The sequence below is a fragment of the Cydia strobilella genome, chromosome Z (assembly GCF_947568885.1).
Source record: "Cydia strobilella chromosome Z, ilCydStro3.1, whole genome shotgun sequence".
Classification (NCBI taxonomy): Eukaryota; Metazoa; Arthropoda; class Insecta; order Lepidoptera; family Tortricidae; genus Cydia; species Cydia strobilella.
This window is the reverse complement of record NC_086068.1, coordinates 1,121,735-1,143,501: the sequence shown is the minus strand read 5'-3', so window position 1 is coordinate 1,143,501 and position 21,767 is coordinate 1,121,735. Positions and strand designations below refer to the sequence as shown.

At 39.1% G+C, this 21,767-nt stretch overlaps 1 protein-coding gene across 3 annotated transcripts in view; it reads right to left on the bottom strand.

Annotated features, from left to right (window-relative positions):
- LOC134754542 (importin-7) overlaps positions 1-21,767 on the bottom strand; it is a 63,679-nt gene that overhangs the window by 34,039 nt on the left and 7,873 nt on the right. For 2 of the 3 annotated variants that reach the window (XM_063690843.1, XM_063690844.1), the window contains exons 2-9: positions 18,931-19,482; positions 15,587-15,616; positions 7,610-7,794; positions 5,573-5,746; positions 3,882-4,027; positions 2,844-3,485; positions 1,437-1,598; positions 839-1,062 (exon numbers count right to left, since the gene is read on the bottom strand). In XM_063690843.1, the coding sequence (XP_063546913.1) occupies positions 839-1,062; positions 1,437-1,598; positions 2,844-3,485; positions 3,882-4,027; positions 5,573-5,746; positions 7,610-7,794; positions 15,587-15,616; positions 18,931-19,482 (2,115 nt within the window). The remainder of the gene's footprint in view (positions 1-838; positions 1,063-1,436; positions 1,599-2,843; positions 3,486-3,881; positions 4,028-5,572; positions 5,747-7,609; positions 7,795-15,586; positions 15,617-18,930; positions 19,483-21,767) is intronic. The other variant, XM_063690845.1, reaches the window with a different exon arrangement.

The following is a 21,767-nucleotide window of genomic DNA, read 5'->3' as shown; positions in this document are numbered from 1 at the left end:
AACGCATATCAGTGAAAGAACATGGGTCAAAATCATAAAAATAATTAATGCAAATAAAAAAAAACATTTATCTATATTTAAATACATTCTATCGTATTTTTATAAATCTTCATTTTTAGTTTTAAAGTGTGTCGACAGATGGCAGTGAATTTACTGGGGTTACAAAATTTACTATGACAGTACCGCTCTAGTATAAGTTACTCTATGCTGTAGGTCAATTTGTGTCAAATTCCTGTACTACCGTTTTTTAAATATGTTAGTGTTTCAGTATTATTTAATGAAACTAATATGATCTGTGTTAAATGACATGCAGGATATATGAAAACTATTAAAAGATGCCATTTAAATTACTTAATATGAAACATTCGCATTGCAGTTACCACACACACACTGATAGCTACGCAAAGGCAGAGCATACATAAGCATAAGAAATACACGAAAAAACACATTAAAAAAACAACAAAGCTCTGACATCGCCATCTGGTGTTTAATTCGGTTTTTATTCTGAGATTATTCTCTTATTTAAGAAAATATTACTCTTCAAAATTGTGCAGTTTAGTTTTGGAATAGTTGGAGATATTGGAGTATACTTGTCAGGTCAAACCCGCATTATGTATAAAAACATTGACAGCAACCTTTCAAGTTGAATACCATGTAATCCGATATTGCAAGCATTAAAAGAATGTTACATTTGGAAAATGAACAATTAATTTATTAAATCTATTCGCGGTGGGTGGTCTCAGCTGTTGTGAGTCACTATATGCTACAGTTTGACCGGACCGCTGCCCGCAGAACGCATCCAGTGTGGCAAATCCTTAAATATATAATATCAACTCACCGCTTTAGCCATATTAAACATGGCCAGAATATGGTTTTCATTGGAGACGAAGGCGTTGGTGTCGACTGTGATGTAGTTGTGTAGCACAGGCATCATGTCGGTGAAGTAGTCGAAGCTGTCCTTCTCGAACACCTGATACAGCAGCTCGAGGACCTTCCACATGTCTTCGGAGATCTGCTTCGCTGTGAGGTTGCAGAGGAGGGTCATCGCCTCTTCGTAGTATTCTGGAAGGGAGATTTTTGTTATAATTAGGTCAAATGGCATCCATTACGTTATGTAAAAATCAGTTGTGGTAACTCTTGGTTTATATTACTGAGTTGACCCTAGGAGTCATGGCGAAGTGCTATTTACCATAGTCATGCGTGTCTCACTCCGCGAATTCGTCGCGTCGCTACAAGTACCTGCGGCCGCCTCAATTCTGAGGTTTTGCCGTAGTAATTGCCGCACACCGCTATGGAACAGACGCCTGCACGCGCTTGCGCCGCCTTGCGCGTAGTAGTCGATTCTATATTCTATTATATATTCTGTGCCATAGTAGCCATCGCTCATAGCCTCACTTCACTAACGGAAGAGTACAATATTCATTTTTAAAACTCACCAATAACATTATTCTGCAAGATGTGGCCAACAACAGTGAGAACAGTCTTCTCGAGCTGGGCCATGATCTCCGGGTTGTCCTCCATCACGTTCAGCACCGTCTCCATAGTGTTCAGCAGCCCCATAGCTGTGATGGCCTTCTCATCTGTTCCGGAGTCTGTCTCTATAAAAATAAAACGTTTATTAAAAGAAATATAAAATTACACAAGTGCATCAGTCGTCTCACACTAGGCACACTAGGCTAGATCTGGCCCCTATTCCACAGTGACAGGTGCGACAATTGTCGACATCACTGTTACTGACGTCACAGGCCTCCCATAGGCTACGGTAACCGATTTAAAAAAAAAATCGTTAATTCTTGACAGGAAATGAGTTGTGTCGAAATTTCGTGACAATTAGATCCATGCATGAATTTATTTTTATTTTTGGATTCATAATTTATATCGTCGGAACACCGGAAATGATAAAAATACTTTTGTAAACCTTAACATTATTTTATTAAAAAATATTTAAAATGTTGAAAATTTTTGAGCGGTTGAAACGCTCATAATTTTTGGCGCGAATTCGACAGAGCGTGATGACGTCACACGTTGGGCGGCCCAACTGACGTTTGCTACTAATGACACTAATCTGTCGAACGCGTGACGTCACGTGGCGTTTCGAGCGTTTCGCTCACTAGCTTTTCGCGGGCAAATTTTTGTACTTTTTATTTATAATTTTAAGTGATTAAATGGTAATTTAAAAACGGAAATGCATTTGTAACATGATATAACGGTAACAAACATCCGAATAAAACATATTTCGTTCAAATATAAACTTCATGCATGAGGCTAATTGTCGACATCACTGTTACTGACGTCACAGGCCTCCCATAGGCTACGGTAACCGATTAAAAAAAAAAAACGTTAATTCTTGACAGGAAATGAGTTGTGTCGAAATTTCGTGACAATTATCGCACTTGAGACATATTTCAAAATATTTATCAGTACACGACGTACAACCGCCGCGGACACTCGTGTCTGAGGATGGATTCCCAAAGAATCCGAAACATGTAGGCAAAAGAGACTAAAAATAATAGTGAGTATAAACCGTACTGATAAATATTTCGTGACAATTGTCGTGTTTCTTGTGACAACTGTCATTGGCTTCGCAAAATAAGTACTTATTTACTGGCGATATAATGGAGTTGTTTTTTTAAATTAAAATGTTGCTGGCAAACAAGCACACCGCCCGTCCGATAGTAAGCGGTTACCGTAGCCTATGGAGGCCTGTGACATCAGCAACAGTGATGTCGACAATTGTCTCACCTGTCACCGTGGTGAAATAGGGGCCAGATCTAGCCTAGTGTGAGGCCAACGTCATGATGTGTTAGTGTGTAAATGATGTAGCTGTATGAGGGTTAACTTACCTATGACTTTCCGGAATGTTGTCGCCAGATGCTCAGTGATCTCGTAAGCCATGGGCATCAGTTGCTCGGTATACAACGGTACAATCTTCTGTAAGACGCTGGCTATGTTATCATTCTCAGTTTCTCGGATAACTTTAAGAAGTTCTGTGGTGACCGCTTTAACTTGAGGCTCCAGTAACTTGTGGACTTTCTCTTGTGATCCGAGTAGAGTTTGTAATGCGATAGCAGCTTCTACTTTGACGGGTAAGTCAGTGTCGTTGAGCAAAGCGCTGACGGTTAAGCGTACAGCTTCAACTAGTAGCGGTTCGCTCTTGAAGCGAACGGTGGCGAAGCAGTGGAGCACCCAGCAGGCCCGGGCTCTCATGTAACCGAGAGGATTGCTGTATTCAGGGAACACATATTGGCTGAGAAGAGAGTCTATTTCGTCCTTGTAGAATTTCTTTTTAATCAGTAAGTCACTAAGTGTTCCGACCATGTGGAGGGCGCCGTCTCGCTGCCTAGGGCTGTACTCTCCGTTCTGGCTGGTGAGGACCTGCATGCAGAGTTGCATGGTGCGTTCGAGCATTTCTTTCCGCTTCTTGCAGCAGGATATAAGGAGGGTTTGGGCGGCGATTATCGGTGACACGAAGTCTTCGAATATGTCTACAACAATATTGAAATGGTCAGTATATTTCTATTGCACCATGGTAATTACAAGACAAACGGGTATGGCAGTTAAAACTAGGACTAGTGGTAATATAAATATTAAATTAATAAAAACTATAATAATTTACATAGTAACATTAGTTGGTACAAACATAGGAATCATTTAAAAATCGTCAACTGCATAATAGTTTTTATTAATAAGAAATGCCATCAACTTTTTTGCAAACGTTTTGTCCCTCTCCTCTGACCTAATGTAGTTTGGAATATTATTGTAATATTTAGCAGCGGCGTATTTTGCAGGGGCTGTTTCGGAATATATAATATCATGTATATATCGACGAGAACTTATCCAGCATTTTGGTATGGAAACATTCGAAAAGATTGTCAACTAACCGAATTTGATTCGTATGTACTCGTGCGGGTCCGTGTTCCACAGTTCCTCGTCGGCCTCGGAGTACGACATCAGAGGGAACAGCACGTCCTTGATGATCTCAAACATGTTCGGCTTCAGGATCTTCCATGAGTGCGAGTGGGAGACGCTGAGAAACAAGTTTTTTTTGTTAAATATTAACATAGCCTGTAAGTTAATACTAACAACTATGGACTAACTTTTTTTTTATAGTAATCTTTTAATATTGACTGTACTCTTTTTTGAACAGACGAATCTAGCGATCATAAAATAAAGACAGGAATAATCCCTTGCTTAATGATGTTGCGTTGTTTCATCATACAGCGGACAATCGCAGCCAGGAGACGCACTGGCAAAACAACCGTAGGGTTTACTACGCTTACGGACGAAGAAACGGAAACAATAAGTACACCCCAGGCCAAAAGTATGAAAACAACGTTGTTTTCTTTAATATCTCATGTTTCTATATTTGTAAACTAAGACTTACAGTAGGCAAACCCAAAAGATTAAAAATACACGCTTAAGAGGCCGTAGTCGATTTTGGGGAAAAATTTAAAATTGATAGATTTAGTCGTTGAAATTATACACGTTTTGTTACGTAATATCTAAATAACAAGTATTGGTTTCTATTAGCACGTCTTCTCATCTTGCCTTTTAATAATGAGGTCGCGAGCGTGCGTCACCGGTAATATATGAAACGAAGGAGCAGTTTTTAAAAATTCATCAAAAATTAATGGTGGTAAATTATACAAATTGATGTATAAGAATAGTTTCAGCAAATGTTGTAGATTGTTTAAGTATCAAAATTACGTTGAAATTAAGTCGATTTTCAGAGAAATTGTCACTTGTTTTAAGTAATTTCTGGAGAAAATTGATTTCGTCTAACTTTCATTTACACTACTTCAAAGTCATAATAACAAAAATGTAGTCTGATAAACGTCAAGTACAGGATATGTGTAATACAAAATTACCATGTTTAGCCGTCCAAACTTTACGAAATTTACAAATAAGAGCGACAAAATCAGTGCTTTACGCGCGTTTACCTAAACGTCCATCAGAAAAGCAAACATTACTAATTTAGTGAATCTGTTTCAAAAAATATATCTGATAAAAGGTAAGATAAGAAGACGTGATAATAGAAACCAGTACTTGTTATTTCAATTAGGTAACAAAAGGTGTACAATTTCACCGACTAAATCTATCAATTTTACATTTTTGCTACTAAAATCGACACCGGCCTCTTAATATCAAAACATCCTAAAATATTGTCATCAAGCTAAAAAAATAAAGTAGGAAAAACTTACATAATTATACCTACCCTTTAATTACATGACAAAATGTGTAAATGGCAACTATCACAGCCGGAGTAATTTACTTTTAAAATGTTCTATTATTATTTTTACCAAATTGTCAATGAGTAGTATAAAATCCATCGCTTAAAAGATCACACTTTTCTATTGAAATACAAGCTTGTTTCCATACTTTTGGCCTGGCGTGTATAATTATGCATTTAGGGAGGGTTTTCTGATTGTGTATACTTGATTGATTTTGCTGCATGTTTCGGTGAAGGTTATGTGATGTACCATCTATAGGTTCTTAGTTAAGTTAACGCACTTTATAGCCCTGTTATAATTTTGATGGAACCTTAAAATTTAAAACAGCAGGCAGTACTCACCACTGGTCAATGTAGCTGATCGTCTGCTGCAGCACCCTCGGGGACACGTATATCTTGTTGCGGTACTGGTCCAGGACCCGGAGGAGCACGTCGAGGATGCCGCCGGTGAAGGTCGTTAAGTACCACTCCGCGAACTGTACGTATTCTTTACGCGTGTTCACGGGGCTGCCGTATCTGCAAGAAAAATAACTTTTATTCAGCGATATAGTATACAAGGAGGTTTAGGTTTAAGTTATTCTAATAATATATACCAATACCAAATGGACTGATGTTCGAAATAAATATATTTATTATTATTACTTGTCTGTATTTCGATATCTCGGGACCATGGGGTGGGAGGCGTGTGTTAATAATAGTGTTGTGTTCCTGCCGGTGAGTAAGGTTGCCAGAGCTCGAGGGAGAGGAGTGTTAGGGTCGGCAACGCGCATGTAACTCCTCTGGAGTTGCAGGCGTACATAGGCTACGGTGACTGCTTAACATCAGTAGTATTAAAAAAAAGGCATGCGTGGGGCCGAAACCAACAGCGCAGAGACAGACAAGTCTAATTAAGACAAATTAATCTAAAAGCAATTATTATTAATGCCCACAAGTGCCGACTCGCTCCACGCGCCGTGCTTCTAATGAAGATTTAATTGAAAAATAATCTTGCGGTGCGGTTACGATTGGCAAAAGTTAGAAAGTCATTCGTAGGACAATCGTATACATTTTTACAACGAAATACCTAGTCACATAACAGATTTACCATATCATCAATTTAAAAAGAGTTGTAAAAAGTTAAAAACCAATTTAACTAAGAAAGCCTACTATAGAATATCAGATTATTTAACTGATAAAAATGTTTGGGATGATTATGATATTGTTGCTTAAAGAGTACAGTCGCCAGCAGATATATCGGAGCGGCCGAGGCGCTCACAAATATCTGAACACGCCTCTATTGTCAAGGCGTTAGAGTGAGTGTTCAGATATTTTTGAGCACCTCGGCCGCTCCTATATATCTGATGGCGACTGTACATGCTAAGTCTGTATAAGAAACAAACAAACTGATATGTAACAATACGCCGGGCACAAGTGTATCTTGTACACCTATGTGGGAAATAAATAAATAAGAATAGCCGTGTCCACACCGAGCGAGCATACGCGCGAGGTAATTTCCTCGCGCACAAAACGGTCAGCGTAGACGTGAATCGCGCGCACCGCTTCGCCCGAGGCACGTCTAGGCCGAGGCGGCGCGCGCGAGGCAAGTCTACATTAGCCGTTGTGTGCGCGAGGAAATTGCCTCACGCGTATGCTCGCTCGGTGTGGACCCGACTAATAGTGCTGCAGTAGAGAAAACAGATTAAAACGCTATCAATTTATGGTTTTATACTGATTTAAACTAACACGATTTTTTCACTCGTAATTTTAAAATCAACAGGACTTAATCGCGCACAAACTTTCGTTTATTCGTCTACAAGATAAGATAGGTAAATATTGTACTACAAAGAAATTTTTAAAGAAAAGCAACATATATACCTACAACTTACACTGTGTTAATGTAATATAAAAGTATGTATTAACCTTAATAATGTAAGTTAATCATTAAATTTAGATTAAGGTAACTAACATTGAAAATGAGTGCATCATTTCACCGTTAAACGCAAGTTTGGCGAACCTAGTATAAGTTTAAAATGTATTATACTTAAAAAAAAAAAAAAAATTTGGTCTGACGTTTCGAACGGCGTTTGTTGTTTGTTGTGTGAATAGGGTTTGGCGTTTGTACGCGATTAAGTACTGTGTTAGTTTTAAAATTATTAATTTATGGTTTTCTCAGTAGATTCCACCTCCACAAATGCCTTAAGTTCGCCTTTGTACTTCCATTACTATAATTTATTTTTATAAACCTGTGTTGTGTACAATAAAGTGATTACTACTACTACTAATCCTACTACAAATGCTGCTTTGCTCTATAACATTCGATTTCTCCAGGATACCATCATCATATACTTGGGAGCAAGCTTATCCGACCTTTTGAGCTTGACATCAGAAGTGGGATCTCACCTCTCAAACAGCCTGTAGAGAGTATGCACGGCCCACTTCTTGCACTTCCACCACGGCAGCTCCAACCGTTCATCCTCGTCCACCTGGAGGGTGTGCTCCGGTACCGGCTGCTCCATCACCTTTCGGAGGACCTCCATCCACTTGGTGAACACCTCTTTGGTGATGAGATCCAGGGGGAGTATGTACTGGGGAATAATTCGTCATGTTAGTATGCAATGTTGCATATTTGTGGCTGGAATAGTAGATTGTTAACCAAGGGATGAAAGGCACTCATTTCTGATATGATGCCTTTCACCCGAGTTAAACACTCTACTTTTCATTTAATAATGTTAGACAGTACAATTAATTAAAACCTACCATGCAAATCAATATACTTAGAGCTAGGACTAGGACAATACAATACCGGGTGAACCGTACACTTTTACATTACATAAAACATTTACATTAAAATTTAAAATTTGACTAGTACAAGTTTGACTAAACAGATCACTCAGAGTAGCTAGAAATGGAATAACAAAAGGTAAAAAATGGATCTGTCCTGACCAGTCTGAAAGATGAAAATGGTAACAAGCATAGCAATAGAAACAAAATAATGGACATATGCACAAAATTCTACACTTCCCTCTACTCCGACCAACAAAATACACATAGAACTGAAAAATACTTCTGTGCTGATACCATCCCTCCTGTGTCAGCCGACGAAGTGGCAAAAGTCTTGTCCACAATGAAACTCGACAAGAGCCCCGGAACCGATGGTATAAGCACAGAGGCACTTGTTTTCGGTAAACAAAATCTTTTATTCCCCCTATGTAAATTTTTCAATAATATGTTAAGAATAGGACAAATCCCCCAGAAACTACTCCATTCCAACATTATACTGCTCCACAAAAAAGGGGATAAAAGTGACATAGCCAACTATCGACCAATCAGCCTAGTGTCACACATCTACAAGACATTTATTAAAGTGATAGAGGGTCGCATTGCTGGGCAACTCGACCGGCACCAGCCTCCCACTCAAGCTGGATTTCGCCCTGGATTCTCCACAATTGACCATCTCCACACAGTTAACCAGATCATCGAGAAATATACGGAATTTAAACTCCCTTTATACTTAGCATTTGTCGATTATACTAAAGCTTTTGATAGCATCACCCACTCCTCCATAATAACCGCACTACACAACCAAAACATCGAACAGACCTATATTAATTTAATCAAAATCATATATAAGAACAGCACAGCAGACATTAAACTCCAATCTTCCGGACCAACGTTTCGGGTACAGCGAGGTGTCAAGCAAGGGGACCCGCTATCTCCAAAACTTTTTACGAGCACGCTTGAAGAAGTTTTCAGAAGCCTGGCGGTTTCTTGGGAGGAGAATGGAATAGTCGTCGGTAACAGGAGGTTGTCAAACCTTCGTTTTGCCGACGACATAGTTCTTTTTGCCTCCTCTGCCACAGAACTTCAGCAAATGCTCCAAGATCTGAGCAACGCAAGCCTTCAAGTTGGACTTCAAATGAATCGTGCAAAGACTCAGGTGATGACTAATAGCACGAAACGTACGGTCGAAGTTGACGGGCAGATTATACAATATGTCAGGGCCAGTTAGTCTCTTTCAGCGACAGGCAAGACAAGGAAGTTGAGCGCCGTGTTCAAAACGCCTGGAAGAGCTACTGGTCCATGAAGGAGCTAATGAAGGGGGACCTTCCAATGTCACTAAAGCGTAAACTCGTTGACATGTGTATTCTGCCTGTCCTAACCTACGGTGCCCAAACATGGTCGCTCACCGAGAGTCAGAAGTCCAAATTGGAGGTTTGCCAGAGAGCAATGGAGCGCAGCATTCTAGGTGTCACAAGGATGGATCGCATCCGAAACACTACACTGCGCTCCAGAACAGGCATAGCTGACGTAGGGGAGAAGACCGCTAGGCTGAAGTGGGACTGGGCAGGTCACGTCTGCCGCATGCATCCGGATAGGTGGGCTACTATAGCCACCAAGTGGATGCCGCAAAAGAAGCGCGGACGTGGCAGGCCTAGGCGGAGATGGCGGGACGACTTAGACACCTTCACTAATAACTGGCCGGAAACAGCTCAACAACGGGAGTCATGGAAATCAAAGGGAGAGGCCTTGTCCCACATTTGCCCAGCAGTGGGACACTACAGGTTATTAAAAAAAAACTGGTATCACAAACATGACTGAAACTATACATTTTTATTTCTTAAGAGTACTTTCAATGAGGGCTATCGTTTTTTTGCTCACCAGTTGGCGCCTCTGTTGATGGTGGTCCAAAAGACTAAAGAACAGCTGTCAGTCATTGAAGTGACAAGTGACATTTGACATTTCGAACTATGGAAAAGACCACCATCTACACTAGCGCCCCTAGCGGCGAATTCATACGCGTTAGCCCTCATTAACAATTCAGACAAAAGTATGGTTATTTATGGAATGAGAAGTCAAATATCCGAATGGAAATTGTACAACAAATCCATTTAAACTGCTAATTTCAATTGCTGATCGTAAAAAAAATAAAAAAAACGTACTTCGAACGTAAAATGCTCTAGTGCAGACACGTATCATTTTCTGCACACCTTTTAGAACAACAATGACCCTCTTTCAGAGCATGAGAAATTAAAAATATTTTTTTTAGTAACTATAGGGTGGCCTATTTCGGCCTCGGTTTCGAAAAATAAGTTCCGCAGTCTCTTGCGCCGGGCCGGTATCACCTTTCTAGCGCCGGTTCTTAGATGTGTTTTATCAAAATTGGTTTATTCGATTATTAAGTTATTCTATACGTTTATTGAAATACCGGTACCTTCATCAACATGTTACTAAGTATGTATTAAATTAATTTAGCTATATGCCTCTTTATCGCTCGAATATGCAAAAGTGACAGAGATGTTAGATAACGAAATTTCGATTTTCTTGTTTCGCGATATAGGTACCCTCAGATTGTGATAGTGGCGCCCCCTACGCAAAATTTCGCGTAATATTCCCTATTAGCTAAGTGTTAAATATAGATTGTTTACAAAGGGAAGTTGTATAAAAGTTATTGAAATGCTATATACTTTCAAGTCCCTAAAAATAGATGTCGAATCGAAACAATAAAATTTTGAAATATTAAATGTTTCGAAAGAGAAACTGTACAAGTTAAAAAGGTTTTAGGCAATTGCTGAACGATTTCACAAGATCTAAAGGTTTCGTTTCGCAAATAGAAAATTTCGTTCCATAAAAAACGTGAGAACATTCCTGTTTTTTTTTTTATATTTCGCAATTTTCATATTTCAGTTCATAACTTATTCTGTGACGTAACCGTGGCAACGGGTGGCATGGCAAGGTAAAGTTGATTCAGCCAAACAACCTCGCGTGGGGGTTGAAAATGAGTAAAGTTTCGTTTGGCATTAGACGAACCGACCTATCTACCACCCACATATCAATCGATATCACGACCGTAGACACAATTACTTGCTTCTTCTGTCCTTGAATAAGTCGTTCCAGTTTACGCTATATAAGGTAAACTCCCATTATTTGGTGAACGCCTAATTCGGTGATACAAGTTTTGAAACATGACAACGAGGAAAGCTAGTAAATTAGGATCTTTTAAATGGGACCCCACGGCTTCGGCGGCTTTGCCGTGAGGTCCCATTTAAAAGGCCCTAATTAACTAGCTTTCCTCGGTGTCATCAAAACTTATATCACCGAATTAGGCGTGTCACCAAATAATGCGAGAATACCCTAAGTATAAGATTTTTGTATGTAAGATCTATCTGTTATACAGGTCATATGTAGTGAAAGTTATAATACAGTACCGGCCAAAAACATAAGAGTTCAGGTTTTTATATCAAAACTTTTTTATGTCTAATAAAATCAAATATTTAAATAATTTATAATGTAGAAACCTTGGGCGACCAGTGAGAAACCTGGCCACATTATAGAGGAAATTTAGAACATTTTTGCCGTTTTTAACCCCCCCGCAAAAAGAGGGGCGTTATATTACCATTATTTAGCTATATAAACGATCTGTTTGAAGACTATCGGCTCTTTTTCCAAAATGATGTAGGCATTTTTGGCATAATTTTGATTTTGTTGGCATATAGCATAGTAGGGTTTTTAATTTTTAAAATTTAATAGTGTCCACATACTCTACATAGCAGTATTAATGTATAAAAAAAAACTTGAGAAATACTAATTATATTAACATACCAAGTATACCTTAGGTTCCACTTTAGGTTGGTCCGACAAATGGCTCAAAAATATGTGAACACGACTTTATTGTCTAAGGTATAAGAGGGTACACATATTTTTGAAACTTTGGGAATGTATATATATTAATGCCCTTGACTGTACGAATGAATTTCGCTCGCTCCGATTCGACCCAATTCGATATTCATCGAAAAATAATGGTCACAAAAACAACATTGCAAGGTATTTTCTCGAAAGCTGTCAATTCAGATTTGAGAAGTGCGTGCGGCCTATTTTCAGACTTGTGAATTTTTCATGCGCTTAGATTTTATTCATACACGACCATCCCATTAGAATTAGATGCGCTGTTTCCACGCGAAGGATAATTTATTCATCGCTATTGCTACTCGTTTTTCCCTGATCGCCGTCTGTCCGAAATACTGTCCGCGCGCGAATTCCGTGCACGGCTGAGGAATGTTGGGAATGTTGGGCGTCATTACAGAGTGGTGTCATTTTGTACGTAAGGGCGCGGCGCACATCCCCCCCACTTCCTCGACCTCCGAATGCACGGAATTGGCGCGCGGACAGTAGCTGCTAAGTACATCTCATAAAACAAAGTCCCCGCCGCGACTGTCTGTTTGTACGTTCCCGGATAAACTCAAAAACTACTGAACGGATTTTCATGCGGTTTACACCTATCAATAGAGTGATTCTTGAGGGAGGCTTAGGCACAGGGCGGACACGCTATACATCAAAAATCACTCGCGTTTCTATGTGTGAACGGCACGTCTGTACACGCGTCATAGCGTAAGTTGCTTAAAAATAGTACTGAGAGTACGCCAGAAGTCCGCCAGATTTCTGTCGCGGGGCGAGGTAATTCGAGTCGGGGCGGGGCGGTGCGTGGCCGTTCTGTATGATAATACTATTACTTATTCTGTGTTTAGGTGTACAATTTGTTAAGGTTTACCCGTGCGGTCGCTAGTTAGTTTCAAAAACAGTATTTTCCACAGATCTAGAATTACGCTTACGCTCAAATATAATTGAAGTGTGCAAAAGGGAAGCCATCACATCACGTATACGTATATTTCATAAGTGCGAATGAGGCAGACTATAAAATATAGCTTTTTAGCTTCACAGCGGCCGTTTGAATGAACCAAAACGTAAGCAGACTGGACAATATTTAATTTATTTAATTAAGCTTTTTTAATTGACTAAGTAAACTTTATATTATAAGAAAATTGTTTATCCAAAATCCGATCGCTCTCTAAAATTGTGTCACATATATTGTAACTAGCCCTAGCACAGGCCCCGGTCTTTTTGGGCTGTTACTGCACACTATGTCTTTAAACGTTGGCTTAAATTAAAATGTATAATTAGAAATAGTGAAAAGTTTGTTGTATATACCTAGTCGGCTCATAAGTTCTGTCATATACATAGTATCAAATAAAATCAAAAGTTTAAGTTTATTCCGTATAATTTGTACAGCGTTTGAAAGCTTATAAACTAGAGAATCTAAATGTATAACATTTATTCAAAATGACCGCCATAATTATCTACACAGGCTTGAAGTCTTCGTGGTCAGTCGTCAATGGATTCACGCACCACTTTCATGTCGATATTGGCCACTGCCGTAGCAAGAGATTTTTTCAGCGAGTCTAGATTTGCATGAGGTTTTGAGCACACCTTTTCCTCTAAATACTGCCATATTTTATAGTCTAAAGGATTAAGATCTGGGCTAGAGGAGGGCCAATCTTCATGCCGTATAAAGTCGATTTTATTGGAGGCGAGCCAGGCTTGTGTAGACTTTGCCTTATGGGCTGGAGCAGAGTCCTGCTGGAAAACCCAATGCTGGTTTAGAAACATCGTATGGGATAGTGGTTTCACAATATTAGTCAACACCGTGTCTTGGTACACTTTGGCACTAGTTTTTACTCCTTTCTCACAAAAATGCATACTAGTGACGCCCGCATAAGAAACTCCCAGCCAAACCATCACAGATGAAGGGTGATGACCTCTTTGAATACGGGGAATGCTATTAGACGCTTCTTTACTATTGCGAGCGTACACTCTATCATATTGTTTATTACAGTTTTCTTCTATGTCAAAAATTTTCTCGTCCGAAAACAGTATACAACGGTGCTTATTTTTAGCGTACTTCTTCAATAAAGCTTTAGATCTTTTAAGCCTTAAAGCTTTAAGCTGACCATTGAGAAGATGGCCAGTTTTTCGTTTATAAGCACGAAGTGACAGGTCTTGATTAAGCACTCTTTTCACCGTGTTTTTGCTCAAACCCATCTGGAGGGCCATAACTTTTTGTTTCCTAGCGGGATTTCTGGCAATGCGTGCCCTAATTGCTTGTACAACCGCTGGAGTCCTAGCTGTACGCGGACGACCGCTTCTTTTCTTGTCATTTAAACTAGAGACCTCACTGTATCTTTCTATGGTACGATACACAAATCTTAGAGAGAATTTTAAATTTTCAAGTAGCTTAAAAATTTTAGTCGGCGAGTGACCACAACGATATAGTGCAATTATTGCGGTACGGCTATCTTTAAGCGTCCACTCCATGTTGAAGAAAACAGAAAATTGCAAAATTATACTACTCAAATATTTAATAAAGATTCGAAATTCAAATGCAGAACGGTTTTTGTTTTAGGAGTTCCAAATTTAAATTTTAAAGGCCAGTGACAGAACTTATGAGCCGACTTGGTATTTAATGAATAAAAATAAATATAAATATAAAATATGAAAAGTTAACAACAAATAACCCAACCAAATTACGTAGGTTGTTTTTGGGTATGTCGCCAGGATGTTAAAACGTGTTTTTAATTTTGTCGCATTGCGTATGTTCTGTCCCTCACGGTCGCACATCTATATAAAATACTAGGTCTATAAAAATAAAAAAGAATTTTATTTTGGACATAAATCCATAATCTATGACATTTCATTTCGGTGTATGGGTGGCGCCGCCTATTTAATGTTTTTTGATCGTAATTTTTCATACGATAGAGATTTTGCTCCTCTATATAGTCTCCATGCTTCTAATGACAGTAATAATGACACTTGACATCATTCCGATTTTTGTCGCTTTTCTGATTGCTGACAGGCATTATAGGGTATTTGACTGTATTAAAAATAAATTAATTTACACCATGCATAAAATAAAGCACCAGAAGATTAATAGAAAAACGTAGACATCAGTTATTTTTAGACACAATTTCTATTTTAAAAACCCGTATAAAACTATAAAGAGTAGGTTATTTGATTGTGACGTCACATGCTAGTGTTTCATATAAATTCCATAGTAGAAAAATCGTTTTGACAGTTCGAAAAAAGAAACCGATTGGACCAGTAGTCAAATACCCTAATGTAAGGACATTCTGGACCAGTGGTTTCCGCCATCGAAAGACGGGAGCAAAATAATTAGTATCAAAGCCATCGTTTATTTATTGATAAAATGAAATGAAAGCATTTATTTCTGTTATTGTTAGTTAGTTATTGTACTGGACGCGCAGAGCACTGTAGGCTTTTTTGGTGTAGTCTCTCCACAGGTTGCACGTGTATAGGTTTTGGCAATACGTTTTGAACAGGGTTATTTTCACCTCAGTAGAACAACGCGCAAACCTGCGAGAAATCATGTTACACCTTACCGACAGTGCTCTGCGCTCCCTTTCTATATCAATATCATCTTTTAGTGTCAGTAATCCAGTGAACCAAGACCCAAAAACCACCCACTGTTAGAAATGAATTAAAAGCTGCCAAACAGGCGTTTTCCTGTCTAGTGGAAACCTGACATACCTCGAGGTAATACCTGGCACATTCCGCACCCTGGGACAATTTAGAATGGTTAACTCTGTTTAAATAGGGAATATTACGCGAAACTGCGCAGGGGGCGCCACTACCACAATCTGAGGGTCTATCGCAAAACAAGAAAATCGAAATTTATTTGGGGCATTTTCTATGAAAAGGAACCTTATTGTCGATGGCGCTTACGCCGCACAGCGTCGCGCGGCATTGTATTTATATCGGAGCATCGTTTATAATGGCGTAAGGGCCATCGACAATAAGGTCCCTTTTTATAGAAAATACCACATTTATCTAACATCTCTGTCAGTCTTGCATATTCGAGCGATAAAGAGGCGGATAGCGAAATTTCGGATTCGCGTTTCTCGGTAAGTTCACTTTAAACAAATTGCCTTGCATGTGCATCAATGTCATATTTTATTATCTCTGAAATGTTGTCAAAAAAACTGTTAAAGGCACAGTATGTATAAGTTACTCTATGGTTTACTAAACAGGCTAGTGCTGCACTCTGGTGGCAGAACATTGCAGTAATACCCCCTATGGTAAGCGTTTCTGTAATTATTACCAAAGAGTATATAATAAGATAGAGCGGTACTGTCATAGTAAATTTTGTAACCACTGTAAATTCACTGCCATCTATCGACATATCTTAAAACTAAAAATACGTTAAAATGTATTTAAATATGGATAAATGACTTTTTTATTTGCATTAATTATTTTTATATGATTATGACCCATGTTCTCTCACTGATATGCGTTAAAATTATAAATAACAAACGAAACCGTCAACGCCATCTATACGAGAGTAGGCCAAAACTAGTGGCGCCATCTGATCGAGAGTCAAATTTTCGTGATTTTCGAGGCACGTTTTTTCCTTAGAATGTATCCATCTATTACGGAGTTATATCTATCTTTGTTATTAACAAACTCCGTTTATCATTGTAGTTTATTGAGAATAAGTACGTAAAAACGTAATTACCCTATTTTCGCCTTAATTAAATAATTAGATTCATATTCCCCGTTTGAGAGCGCACTCTCATGCAAGTTTAGTTACATTGCTTACTTACCAGGCCCCAATTTCACCACGGTGACCGGTGCGACAATTGTCGAAATCACTATTACTGACGTCACATGCCTCCATAGGCTACGGTAACCGCTTACCATCGAACGGGCTGTGTGCTTCTTTGCCACCAACATTTCAATTAAAAAAAAACTTCATAATATCGCCAATAAATAAGTACTTATTTTGCGATGCTAATGACAATTGTCACAAGAAACACGACAATTGTCGCAAAATTCCGACACAGAACTTATTTCCTGTCAACAATTACCGAAAATTCTTATAAATCTTGTGACAATTGTCATAAACATCGTCATGAACGTACCTGTTTTTTGCCGATATAATAGTTTTTTTAAATATTACAATGATGGTGGCAGACAGGAATACAGCCCGCCCGATGGTAAGCGGTAACCCTAGCCCATGGATGCCTGTGACGTCAGCAACATTGATGTTTTACAATTGTCGCACCTGTCACCGTGGTGAAATTGGGGCCAGGCGTGTCTCACTCAGCGATTTCGTCGCGTCGCTACAAGTACCTGCGGCCGCCTCAATTCTGAGGTTTTGCCGTAGTAATTGCCGCACACCATGGAACGGACGCCTGCACGCGCTTGCGCCGCCTTGCGCGTAGTAGTAGAGTTTTGTTAGGTAGTGAATCTTCTGTACCTACTACTATTATATATTCCGTGTTTCTACTGAGATTATTCATAAAACTTTATTTTTATATTTTATCCCTTCAAATACATAAGTCAAAATGACAGATAAAGACAAACATGTCATAGCTAATTCAGGCCAGTAACGCGTTTATGAAAAACGCCATAACTCGCGGGCAGAAGCTAGTAGATACTTTTATATATATAATTCATCCGGAGCTCAGAAACAATTTTGTTTTACACATAAATACGTAAGGTTCGAACCCGGGACCTCCTGGTCAGTATACCGACTAGGCTAGGATGACTTATAAACCCTTATAAAGTTAAAAATAAGTAGTTAAAAAACAATGTCGCCAATTATGGAAAGAGTACTTTGACAAAAGGGCAACAGAAAAAGGTATTTGGTACAGAACGATCCAGCCTGAACTTATAAATACACCATGGATAGATTGCTCGCTTAGTCGGCAAGAAATTGTAACAGCTCTAAGAGTACGTTCGGGGCACATTCCACTTAATAAGTTTGGATTCATGATGCGTAAAATTACCTCTCCATTATGTTCAGAGTGCGATATGATTGAGGACGTGTACCACATATTGGTGGAATGTGTGCGGAACGAATCCTTTAGGAGCCAACTGAAAATATCATTTAATATTTTTAACAATGTTGGTGGCTGCAATAGCGCCCTGGCTTCTCCATTGTCGGACGAGGCCAGAGCACTGTTTAAGCTAGTAAATATAGGCCTTAGTAATCGTAAGTGAGTGTGATTGTATGATGACTATATGGAGCGACATAATCGCTAAGCGATAAAGCTCTTTAATAAAGATTTAAAAAAAAAAGTTTTTGGCACAAGCTTTTATCGCTGTCTGTACTTTTCTTTCCACAGACAACTAATACTTATAGAGACACTTCTAAAAACCCCAAACACAATTAGGTTGCATTGTTTTATCACAGAGTTCCTGCCACCTCCTGTCTCCATCATCAGATCAGCTCGATGGTACCATAATATTGCATTGTCACCCGACTTACTTATGTATGCAAACTTTCAGCTTCATCGGAAACCGGGAAGTGGGTCAAATTTAACTTGCAAGATTTGACCCTTATAAACATAGTTACAAATTACATACATACTTACATAGGCACATTGCAAGTTAATAAAAAGGGGTCCCTTTGTTTGACATAATTATTGAAAGTCATAATGTAATGATTGTCATATTATCATTAGTCATAATTCTGAAAGGGTTCAGGATTTTCCTCGGGTTATCCTATAGATAGGTTAGGTTAGGTTTTGAATGATTCACGGTTAGTTTCACTAGACTTATAGTGACCGGGATATAGACCGTGATTACCTTTTGTATTATTTGTGAGCTCCCGATATTTCGACGCAGTAACATGCATCATGTTCACGGGTGACTGAAGATAGCGGGTGGGTGTCAACAAAAGGTAATCACGGTCTATATCCCGGTCAATATAAGTCTAGGTTAGGTTTGTTTTATGGCAATCCTGAAAAGTTACGCGTTTCTGAGAAAAACCAAATTATGACTAATGATAATATGACAATCATTACATTATGACTTTCAATAATTATGTCAAACAATTGAGACTCTAATAAAAAGCTTGTAACACTCACCTTAATCAGTCCATAGAAGCACTTGAGGATCTGCTTCTGAATGAGCACCGACTCAGCCGACTGGTCGGGCTGCAGCGTCACAATCAAATTGTACAGCATCGGCAACAACAAATTCATCGCCTCAATCAACGGCACCCGTTTCTCTGCTAACTGGTATTCATAGTTCTTTATAAGCTGGTACAAGCATAGGAGCGCCCCCATCCACCCATTAGGCTCCGGGTTTTGTAAATATATATGAATCTTGTCGACGACCTGAGTCCAGCGTGTTGGGAAGTCGTGTTTGATTATAGTTTTAAGACAGACGCATAGTTGGACGCGGATAATGTCGGGCGCTTGGCTGATGGCGTCTACTATGCTGTCTCTGATCATGGCTTGGTCCTGTTCGTGGATGGAGAAGGCGAGGGGCTCGTTTTCCTCGGGCTCCTTCTCTTGCCAGCCAGAGGTGATGAGGTTCTTGAGGTAGACGACGCCCGCCTGCCGCAATGGGATGGCCACGTCGTTCATCATGACCACTTGGAGCAGGGTCGGCGCAAAACCGATTATTTTGTGAATCTGAAAGGGATGGTTTTGGTTAATGTTGACATAATTAATGGCTTTGTTGATTGGTAGGTATAGTCTTTTCTACTGATGCCCCAGGGGGGTTATAATGCGTACTTTGAAAAACACTATCTGACTTTTATGATTTAAGACCGGTACAGACCAGGGATGTTGCGAATATTCGCATCCGCATCATCAACCGCGGAACTTCCGCATCATTTTCAACATCCGCATCCGCATAAAATCGATGTGGAGTTTAATGCGGATGTGGAACAGGTAGGTACAGGAACGTCTTAGCGGCGCCGTAAGTGCTAGGTAATTTCGTCATTAGCCAATAGGAATTCCGTTTCGTTTTTGTGATTCGTCGATCGAGCACTTTAGCATATGACGGACAGCGACAAGAAGTGAAAAGTTTGTTTTATTTGGACTTTAGTATAGTAATACGATTGTGGGCCACCTATATTCTTGTTCAAATACTAATGGTTTCGTTTTTTTTAAATAAAAATTACTAGTGTAATATTTGACGTTTTTTATGTGCCTAATCTCAACATCCGCATCTTTTAAAAACCCGCATTTGCACCCGCATCCGTGGATGTCAAAAAATCGGCATCCGCAACATCCCTGATACAGACGGGCTGCAACCCGACTGTAGTTTGTATGTGAACTGCACGCCAACTGCAACGTCGGCGTGCAGTTCCCATACAAGTGGCAGTCGGACTGTAGTCCGTCTGTGCCCGCCCTTAGAGTTTTGTGGCATAACCATGAGTATTTTTCACTAGGATTAAATTTAAGTTGGAGATTAGATTTAAAATACACACGGCAATACGAAAAACGACAAAATAAACTTGAAGACGGGGTAAAAACTGATGCCATACTACATTATATGACGATGTAATTTTGAATATTTTAATGTGATAAAAAAAAATATTAAAAAATATGACGTAATGTAATTTAAGATTTGGCTTGGCACCGACTACAATCATAATCAGTTTCTAGCGCATATAACGTCGGGTGACAAGCAACAGTCACTAAGTACCACCATAAGTTATTAGCCATAGTGAACCGTATTATTATCCGAATAAGGTTGATTTTTGTTTAATTATTTTTCAATAATTACTGTAATTAGTTAGTTTTACTTGTCACCTGACGATTAAAGGGATCACATTTTTTATATCCTTTTTGAAGTCGGTTTTCTTTCAAGGTCTGACTGAATCCATCAAGACTTGTTTCCTTTATTCCTCATGGATTTCATCATCGAACTAGACTTATTAAAAAATGTACAGTCGAAGGCAAAAATATCGATACAGACAAATGGTCAAAAAATATATGAACACGACTTTATTTTCTAAGGTGTAAGAGCGTACACATATTTTTGAAACTTTGGGAATGTATATATATTTATGCCCTTGACTAATGTACATACAAAAATCGCGATATGTATGCTGATAAGTTTTGAGGAGTTCCCTCATTTCCTCATGGATCCCATTATCAGAACTGAATGTAAACAAAAATGGGAATAATCTCGAACTAGTTAAACAAAAAATAATTTGCAAATCGATTTAGAAAGGAGAGACAGTGGTAACGAGCATACAAAAAAATAAGAAATAAGCGGTTTTGACTTATTTACAATATTAGTGGTGGTAATTGCTATAACTGTTTCAAATTTTAGGTATCCACGTCAAACGGTCTCTGAGAAAAACGCATTTAACTGATTTGCAAGACCGAAGTGATCCCATAAGTGTTCCGTTTGTCAAAACAAAGTTTTGCACGGAACACTAAAAACGGTCGAATTGATAACCTCTCCGTTTTTTTCAAGTTAGATAAAAAATTTACGAATAATTATTTTTCAGCCTGTATCTACGTCAAACGGTCTCTGAGAAAAACGCATTTAACTGATTTGCAAGACCGAAGTGATCCCATAAGTGTTCCGTTTGTCAAAACAAAGTTTTGCACGGAACACTAAAAACGGTCGAATTGATAACCTCTCCGTTTTTTTCAAGTTGGATAAAAAAAATTACGTGTAGGCGAGAAATATAAATAATTATTTTTCAGCCTAACGTCCTTAGTTTAGACGAGCATGAGCACGCTGATGGAAACCTGCCCGTGCACACTGTGCGGCTCGGTGCAGCACGGAGTGCACGGCACACCGCTTGCGTGACGTTGACTTGTGCGTGCACGGCTCCAACATTTTAGCGCACGTGCATTTCAACGCACACGCAGCCGGTATGCTCTGGCTTTGGTCTCCGGCAAGCTCGGTTCTCCATACAAACGTAGTTCCGCTCTCATTTTAAAACGACTAG